We start from the raw sequence: 9,408 nt of genomic DNA, 5'->3' as shown, positions 1-9,408 counted from the left end.
TCCCATTCGAGAACCTTTTAGCTCAAAACAGCATTCACGGCCAGCAAGGCCCTAGGACATTCCAAGCAAAACTGCTCTTTTCCTGCCTTCTGCGGGGAGTTAGGGCTCTGGGTAAAACCCAGGCTCTGACTTGCAGGGGAGTTCTTCGGCCTGAAGCCATATTCCTCAAACTCCCCGAAAACTCCATCCTTCCCCTGCCTCCCCACACACCCACCGCTCACAACCCAGGCCACCAATCAAGACTGCGAGACGGCACAGTGTACAAGAGTTTATTTAATGATATCTGAATTTAGTTCTATCATGTGGGGCCCACGTTACAAGTTCCATTTGGGTCCATTACGACTCTAACCAACCCCCGCCCCCCCCCCAAAAAAGGAAAGAAACTTAAAATCCACAACTTTTTCCATGTCATTAAATATATTCATATATAATAACGATAATATATTAGTATGCATTGGAAAGGGACATTGACCCAAACAATACGTCATGGTCACAACTAAACATTTACAATTCTGAGTGAACAGAAATCCAAAACACAGGAGGGGGCCGAGGGAGGAGGGGAAGTGCATTTGGGAGGAGGGAATGGGAAGAAACATCCAATGACAGGAGTGGGACTGGTTTGGCTTTTGGCAGGGGTCCCCACAAGTACACATTTTGATCCCCCCGGGTGTGCCGTGGCCGTGGCCCACAGGAATGTCTTGTCCACAGACCATGGCCAGTGGCCCCATCAATGGGTCTAGTCTGTCCACTCTGGGCTTCAAGGAGGCTTCCTTTAAGTGTTTGTTGAGAGCCTAAGCGTCTTTCACTTTCCTGAAGGCAGGAACCATTCCCCAGTCCCTTAGGGTCTCTTCTTGAGTTCAGTCTCATTCCAACCTGGGACAACTCCAAGAAAGTCCGTACCCCTCTCCAGCGTGCCACGACTGAGGCAGAGTTCCAGGGCCTTGGAGCAGCTCCCAGCCTCCCTGGGTTGTGACCCCAGGCGTCCCTCCCTCCCACATAGAGGCCCCTGGGGATGCTGCCTCCTGCCCTGCTTTCCAAGGACAGAAGCAGTGGGCAGAGACCACAGCCAGCAGGTGAATCCCGGGGACAGGCCTATGTCCTCCCCCGCAAATCTTCGGCATTACTGTGTGTCCATAAAGCAGGCACTCAGCTGTCAGGGGCACCAGACCACCCAGCTGCTAAGAAAAAGGACAACTGGGGAAGCTGTTTCAAAAACAAAGACTAATCTGGTATGTTTTTCTTCAAACACCTACATAGCACAATTCTGGTTAATACACTCTTCAAAATCAAAATCTAGTTCCGTTTTACATCCCTTCCTAACTGTACAAACCGGAACACCTCAATTCCCATTTCCCTCTGCTCCTTGGAGTGGACACAGGAGTGGAGGAGGGGTGCTTTCCCAAGGATGGTGCTCACCGCAGAGGCCGGGGGCTGAAGTCGGGAGTGGTGGGCTGGGTTCTGGCTGGGTGTGTGGATAGGAAAGGCAGCTCGTGATGACCGTGCAATCCCAACAGTGACCTGGCCGCTAGCCTGGTGGATCTGGTCACCCTGACGCATTCCCCAAAGGCCAGGCCACCAGGTGGACAGCCTGTGCCCTGCGGGGTGCTGAGCCAAAGGGAGGGGCAGGACACTGGCTGAATTTTCCGCAAGATGCCTTGTTGCTTGGCGTGTCGCCAGCTCCGTTGCTGAGGGGGGCCTCAGAGACCACAAGTGCAGGCTCCTCACAGGACACCAGTGAGACCCAGACCCAGGGTGGGATATCGTGGGGCTGCCACAGCCCTTCTGGTGAAGAAACTACACTGGCATAGACAGAAACAGGACAACCGCCCCAGCAGCCTAGTGCCTTGTGATGCTGATGGCACCCAGCAGACCACACTGGGCATCCGAGGGGCCCTGTCCTCCATCCTTGGGCTGGATTCAGGGAAGCCAAATGCCCCTTCCCAGGGCAGGTCTGTCTGCTCCCCGCCCCTGAGGCACCTCTGCCAGTCTCTCCTGGAGTCTCTCCAACCACCCTGAGGCAGCCAAAACACCTTTCTACCACCTCTTCGGAGCAGCCAAGGCCTGCCTTCCTAGAACCTGGAGCTGCCATCTGGCAAGTCCGTCCCCGCATCCCCCACCACTTCGCTGCCTCCTCTGAAAATGTGATTGTCCCCATGCCCTACCCCACCCAGGGCTCCTGTTCTCCAGCCCAGATGCCAGTGTCCTCAAGAGGCAGTAACCAGGGCCAGGGGCTCGGTGGCCACTCCCCCAAGAGCACCCTCCCAGCCTGCACAGGGACTGGGCGGGTGGGCTGTAGAGCTGGAGTGCAGTGAGGGCCAGCGTGGCCCCTGGTCAGAAAGTCGGGCTCTGGAGTCTGAGCCCCAGTCCTGCCACTAATTTGCAGCATGACCTTGGGCACGTGTACTCCAGTCTCCTTGCTGGTGATAATGAGTCCCTGTCCCACAGGGTTGTCATGAATACATGCTGGGAGCATGTGGGTAAAATGCCTGGCACACAGCAGGTGCTCAATAAATGGCAGCCGTGATGCGGGCAAATGTGGGGAAGGCGGAGGGAAGCCAGACCACCGGGGGCCGAGCTTCATACTTGGTATGACCCTTTTGAGCAGCCAAACTCTGGCCGGGAAAGTGAAACCAATTTCCTGACTGTGAGGGGAGCCAGGCCTCTAACTCAGTGCGCCGGGTGTGAGGATGTGGGCCAGAGGCCCGGGCAGTGCAGAGAGCCCAGGAAGGCAGGGAGCCAGGAGGCCCCAGGGCACAGGAATGGACCCTGTGTGAGGAGGTCAGAACAAAAGGGGCTGCCTGCTTGAGGACAGTGTCTCTAGGAGATTTTGGAAGGAGGGCTGGGGCGCAGTGGAGGGCACGGGCAGACTCCACAAAGACTGTCTGGAAAGGCACAATCGTCAAGGTGTGGCCCAGGCCAGACCAAGACAGCTGTAGGGGGCAGGCCGGCAGCCTCTGTGCCTTCCCTTGGAGAAGCCAGCATGGCCTCCTTGGCCCCCAGGAACCTGGTCACTCCTGCGCCCCCGCCCACGCATGGCTCAGGCACTCCGGTACTCCGCTGAGCCAGCAAACCCCATCCTAGCTCAAGCAAGCCCCCTGCCCCAAGCCAGGCCCAAGTGCCTTCCGCAGCCTGCAGACTCCAAGCCCGTTCAGGCCCTTTCCAGCTGTTGACATTGCTGAGGGGCCTTGCGGGAGCTGATATCATTACATAAATAGTGTCACTGCCGTAAACCCAGCCAGTGCCCCTTCCCCCTCCCCTGGAAAATGTCATAAAAGGGGCTGGTTCCAAGTTTCCAAAAGGAAACTCTCTGGGAGGTTTTTGCGTTTGCGATGCCTCCTCCAACAGGCAGCTCCAGCATGAGGCGGTGACCACCCGGCTTGGGCTTCTCAGGGGTGTCCCTGGGCCCACTGCCTTCCTGATGGGCCAGCCCCACGCTGGGCAGGGGCAGAGACAGGGAGCAGCAGGGGCTTCCTCTCCTGTCTCCGCAGGTGAACCACCCACCCCACCCCAAGCCCCCACCCAGTAGGACCCACTCAGCAGGTGGCAGTGGAGACAGAGGCTGGCTGGACAGGAGCTGTCCGCACCCCAAATGCTACCAGGCCCCTTCAGACGGAGGAGCCCAGGCTGTGACAGCCAGGTGGCCCGCGGGGAACTGCTAGAAGGGGCCGGGAAGAAAGGGGGGATCCCGTCTGCTGCCTGTCGGGTGGTGGTTTGGTCGGTGCTCCGCGCCCCGCCCAGACTACGGGCTTGAGAATTCAGTTCTCCTCCCGTCCCCCTCTCCGCGCCATCCACGCCCCGCGCCTGGGGCCTCAGTTGTGCGGTTCTGCGCCCACCCCCGGGCCCCAGGGCAGGCTGCCCCCAGCCCCTCCACGGCGGCCGCGCCCAGCCCCAGGGAAGCGCGTCTCTGCTCTGGAAGGAGCCCCGTGAGGTAGCTACGTCTCGTCCTCATTTCTCCAGGGCCCGGCCGGCGGCGCACCCCGCCCCGCGCGCACGCGGCTCCCGCCCGGGGCGCGCAGGGTGGGGGCCGGGGGAGGGGCCGCCGAGGGCCCCGCCCCCCGCGCCGTGCGGCCCCGCCCACTCCCTCCCCCCACCTGGGAAAGCCCTCGCGGGCCAAGTCCGCGGCGGCCGGGCCAAGGCGCCCGCTTTCGCTCGGCCCAGCCCTGGCGCCCGCCCGCCCGCCCGCTGCCTCGGCGCTAGGCCTTCTTGCACTTGCCCTTCTTCTCACGCTGTTGGAACTTGCGCAGCCGCCGCGCCCACGTGTCCCGCCACTGGATCACCAGGCTGCTTTTATCGGCCACGATGCCACTCTGGTCCGGAGAGTCCTCCGCATTGCCCAGCAGCAGGTACTTCTTGAGGGGCTTGATTTTGGGACACTTGCAGGCGATGTCTCGCGAGCGGATCCACAGGCTCTGGTCACCGCGGCGGATGCGGCTCGTGCCCTGCTTGTACACGGAGATGATGTTCACCGTGAACTTCCACCAGTCCCCCGCCTTGTCCGCCTTCAGGATGTGGATCTGGACAGCTGCAAGGAAGCACAGGCAGACGGGTGGGCTCCCAGCTGCTGTGGCCAGGTCCGCCCTGCCTGAGCCTGGGGAGAAGGGAAAGGAGACCCAGCCCCAGGAAGTGACTGCAGAGAGTGGCCCACAGAGGAGCGCGTGGGTGGTGGCAAGCTGATCGTAGACCCCCACCTGCTAACACCAGGGCCAAGAAGCCTTGCCTCCCACGCTTTGAGGGTGCCACCCAGCACTGCCCTCGGGACAAGCCATCTCCTGGCCTTGTCAAGGCCCACTTTGTCCAGGAAGCCTACAGGTGCTGACCACGCCCCCAGCACTCCGGGCAAGCTGTCTGCCCAGGGCAGGCGCTCGGGTGAGAGCAGTGCTGGCGGGGAGAGGGAGGTTCCTCAGGGGTACGCTTCTCCAAAGGCCCAAGTCACTTTACACCAGACCTCAGGACACTCCACACACACAGCCTGGCCCTCCATCCAGTCTCAGAAAACCATAATGGGTCCTCAGTGCTCAGGGGCAGAAGTTGAGAACCCACCCTTTGGGGTGGCCGTAGTGCCTTTTCCAGAGCCCCGGGGACCTTGGACTGCCGCTTCCCACGCCTAAGCCATCCCTACCAGGTGGCCTCCCTTCCTCCGTGCCGCCCAAGGTCCCCAGACCATTCCTCTTACTCCAAATTCTCTGCCAGTATTTTCCCTAGTAGAGGACTTCCCCAAATGGAGCATGCATCAGAATCCCCTGGCGGGCTTATGAAAATACACTGCTGGGCCCCGCCCCAGAGCTTCAGATTCAACAGATCTGGGTGAGGCCCTAGAATATGCATTTCTCACAAGCGGTGCCGATGTCGTTGACTCAGAGGACAAATGTTACCAGATGTCATTTCTGCAAGATAGTAAGGGAGACTTCAAAAATAACAGATGCTAAATAAATAAAGGAGAAACTTTGCTCTAGTAAGTTTGTGAAATACTAGGTTAAACAAAGTCAAGAGGTTCCTTACTGCAAGACCTTTCAGAGCCTTTAACCTAAGAAATCCTGTATACGTGTGTTGGTTTCTCAAACAACTCTGACTGTAGAACCCTTTGGTTGGCGCATCTCAGGTCACCAGAGCCTCATGGGGCCTTCTTGGGGACCTGCTGGAGGTGGACACATGATCATTGCCCCCAGGGCCAGGGGGTACCTGGAGGGGCCTCTGCTGTACTCACCTCTGTTCAAGAGAAACAGCCATCCACTCACTCCCCTGTTCCACACTGTCTTCCCCCCTCACTGATCCCACCCTCACACCCTGTAGCCTTCAGTGGGCAAAACACCTTTATTCCCCAGGCTGGGCCATGGAGTAGACTTGAGCCCTCCTGAGAAAGGAGCAGCAGCTTGAAGAAACCAACACACAGGCAAGCCCTGTGGCTTCAGCAGCCACAAGGACACCTCCTCAGGGAACACCCAGCACTCATCACTTCCCCACTTACCACTCCAGACAATGGACCCACCCCAGCTCAGCCTGCCCTCCTATGCTGGCCAGCTTCTGTCAATGTCTCTGAGGGCCACTCTGCTCCTGCACTCCCAGGGCACCCCCCTGCACTCACACATGAACCAGGAGATGGGGAGGGCAGGGACAGCCGAGTGCAGGGGAGCACTGAATGCCAACCGATTCATCCTTCCAGGGTGAGGGAAGCGGATTTTCCCATATTTTCATTTCAGCTGTTCCTGGGCATCCTGAACTTTGCACTCCAGTCTGAGGGCTCCAAAGAATGGCTGCCATGGCAACCGTTTCCATGTTTTTGTCACCAAGGGACTCAACACTCAGTGTGAACTCTGGGTGGGGGGAGCCCTCCAGCCCAGAGAAGTGGCTGGGCCGAGTGTATTTGACTGTGCAGACAGAGGTCACCGTGGCAACTGAGTGCCCGTTAGCTAAGCAATGGGGGAGCCACCCCCGGCATCCCTGAGAGCCCCGCTTTCCTCTCCCCAGGACTGAGCTGAATACGAATGAGCTCGGGATATGGCTGTTTCTGCCGTGCTGGACACCTCGGACCCCTTGTACAGCCGTGGTGTCCCCAGCCAGCATGGGCTGGAGCAGCCCAACAAGGATGCTGCAGAAGGCACCCTGGGCTGGGGCTCTGGGAGAGCTCAGCTTTGATCCCAGGCTCCGAGCATCTGTTGGTGCTGTGTGCTGAATGGCGTCCCAACAAATTCCTCTGTTGAAACCTTAAACCTTAACCCCCTGGATTTCACAGGGTGACTTTACTTGGAGATAGGGTCTTTAAAGTATAATTAAGTACCCATTAAAATTTTTAAAAATGTAAGTATAATTAAGATGAGGTCATTAGGGTGGGCCCTATGACCCGTGTCCTTGTAAGAGGAGACGAGGACACAGACACACAGAGGGAAGACCCTGTAAGGACGTGAGAAGGTGGCCATCTACAAGCCAGGAGAGGACTTGGAGGAAAGCAACCCTACTGACACCTTGATCTCGGACTTCCAGCCTCCAGAGCTGTGAGAAATACGTTTCTGTGGTTTCAGCCACTCAGTCTGTGGTACTTTGTTCTGGCAGCCCTAGAAGCTAATACAATTAATCTTGAAGATTTTGGGGATGTTGGGCCTCTGCTCAGGGCCAGGCAGAAGGGCAGAGCTGGCAGAATCTCAAGTTTGCTGAGAAGAGGCTAGAGAAAGAGCTGGCTAGAGAAGGCCTAGCCTTAGACTTCCTGCAGAGGCCTCCCAGGGGGCCTTCTCACTCCCTGGGGTCATAGCAGAAGGGCCGGTGAGCCCTGCCCAACCCTCTCTGGTCTCTGAGCTTTCCCCCATCAGTGAATGCCCTGGAAAACAGGCGTGGCATCCAAAGCAGCCCCCTGTGCTTCTCCAGGCACAGCCACACAGTCCTGAAGGGGACCTGCTTAACTGCCTAACACCAAGGGCAAAGCCCTGAAAGGTACCTTCCCCTGGACACCTTGCTATCGGGAGTCCAGAGGGATAGAGCAATGGACACTGGTCAGTCGTGACAAAGCAACCGGCCCTTGTCCTTCCACCCCCAGCAGATCTCAGCAACTCCAGGGGTGGGAGCTGTCCTGGCTGCAGGGGCAGGGGCAGGGGCAGGGGCAGGGGCAGGGGCAGGTAGTGGTAGGACTCATGATTATGCTGGAAAAAGGCCACATTTCCGCTGCCCTTGGCAACACCTCTACACATTACACAGCCCACCAAGTATGAGCTACACATGCAGTGCATGGGCCAAGCCCCTGCCGTGCACATACAGCTGAAAATATTCAAAATGCGTATTGCAACAGTGACCTCAAACAGACCTGCCCTGCAGGTCTGGGAGCACAAGCATCAGCAGCCACACGGCACTCCACCAGGCTGCTGTCACCTCCGACCAACCTCTGGCTTGAAGCGAGGAATGATGGGGATCTCTGGGCTACATGGAACCTGGGGCCCCTCCCCACCCAGATGTACCTGTGATGTCACCCAACCAGGGGGCTTGGCACAGTGGGCTATGGGCAGCTCTGCCCATCCTAGGACCATGGCCTCGAGGATGGGCCTCTTAGACCCTATCATGGTTTTAATGTTAGTACCCCCACCCACAAATTCATATGTTGGAACTTGATATCCAGTGTGAGAATATTAAGAAGTAGGGTCTTTGGGACATGATCAAATCATGAGGATTTCACCCTGTGGATGGGATTAGTGCCCTTATATAAGAGGCTGACCGGGCACGGTGGCTCACGCCTGTAATCCTAGCACTTTGGGAGGCCGAGGCAGGCAGATTGTCTCTACTAAAATACAAAAAATTAGCTAGGCGTGGCGGTAGACACCTGTAGTCCCAGCTACTCGGGAGGCTGAGGCAGAATCGCTTGAGCCCAGGAGGCGGAGGTTGCAGTGAGCCAAGATCATGCCACTGCACTCCAGCCTGGGTGACAGGGGACAGGGCAAGACTCTGCCTCCAACGAGAAAAAAAAAAAAAAAAAAAAAAAAAGAAGAGAAGGCTGCAGCTAGTTCCCATGCCCTTTCCACTGTGTGAGGACACAGCAAGAAGGCAGCATTTCTGAAGCAGAGAGCAAGCCCTCACCAGACTCTGAATCTGTTGGCACCTTGATCTTGGACTTCCCAGCCTCCAGAACTGTGAGCAATAAGTTTCTGTTGTTTATCAGTCAGCCAATCTAAGGGGTTTTGTTGCAGCAGCCCAGAACTGACTAAGACACACCCACACAATGAAACTCACCCCAAGCTAATTAGCCTCGGCCCTTAGCATGCCTGAACTCCCACTGTCCCTGCACTGATGTCCTAAAAGTTGGCTTCAACAACGCTGGAACAGGGGGGGGGCTCTGCTGAGGATCCCCCACCATGTATTCAGAAAGGAGATGAGATTGCTCTCAGAAAGGCAGACGGTGAGGTCAGACCAGGGAGATGAGCAGTGTGCTGACAGCCCTTAAATTAGGGACTGCTGGCTGGGCACGGTAACTTACACCTGTAATCCCAGCACTTTGGGAGGCTGAGGCGGGTGGATCACCTGAGGTCAGATGTTCGAGACCATCCTGGCCAACATGGTGAAACCCTGTCTCTACTACAAATATAAAAAAAGTAGCCAGGCGTGGTGGTGGACACCTGTAATCCCAGCTACTGGGGAGGCTGAGGCAGGAGAATCACTTGAATGCGGGAGGCAGAGTTTGCAGTGAGCCGAGATCGCACCACTGCACTCCAGCCTGGGCAACAGGAGCGAAACTCCATCTCAAAAAAAAAAAAAAAAAAAAATTAGGGACGGCTGGTGTACAGGAAGAGGTCGCCGCCTTAAGCCAGAATGGCCATTCTCTAAAGTGGAGACAAGAAGTCAATGTGGCAGATGTTAGCAGAGCCCCTCAACCCTGCCTGGGGAGGGGAGCCTGGCCTCCGCCTGCTGGTGCTTCCGGTTTTATCATAAGTGCTC

At 57.3% G+C, this 9,408-nt stretch overlaps 1 protein-coding gene across 4 annotated transcripts in view; it reads right to left on the bottom strand.

Annotated features, from left to right (window-relative positions):
- Positions 1–255: 255 nt before the first annotated feature.
- NTN1 (netrin 1) overlaps positions 256–9,408 on the bottom strand; it is a 244,213-nt gene continuing 235,060 nt past the window's right edge. For 2 of the 4 annotated variants that reach the window (XM_054535429.2, XM_024235495.3), the window contains exon 7: positions 4,095–4,522. In XM_054535429.2, the coding sequence (XP_054391404.1) occupies positions 4,194–4,522 (329 nt within the window). In that variant the 3' untranslated portion in view covers positions 4,095–4,193. Of the gene's footprint in view, positions 4,523–9,408 lie in introns of all 4 variants that reach the window. The other 2 variants (XM_054535428.2, XM_054535430.2) reach the window with 2 other exon arrangements.

Source organism: Pongo abelii, chromosome 19 (assembly GCF_028885655.2).
Source record: "Pongo abelii isolate AG06213 chromosome 19, NHGRI_mPonAbe1-v2.0_pri, whole genome shotgun sequence".
Taxonomy (NCBI): domain Eukaryota; kingdom Metazoa; phylum Chordata; class Mammalia; order Primates; family Hominidae; genus Pongo; species Pongo abelii.
Note: the sequence above shows the minus strand (reverse complement) of the source record. Positions and strands in the feature narration are given on the sequence as shown.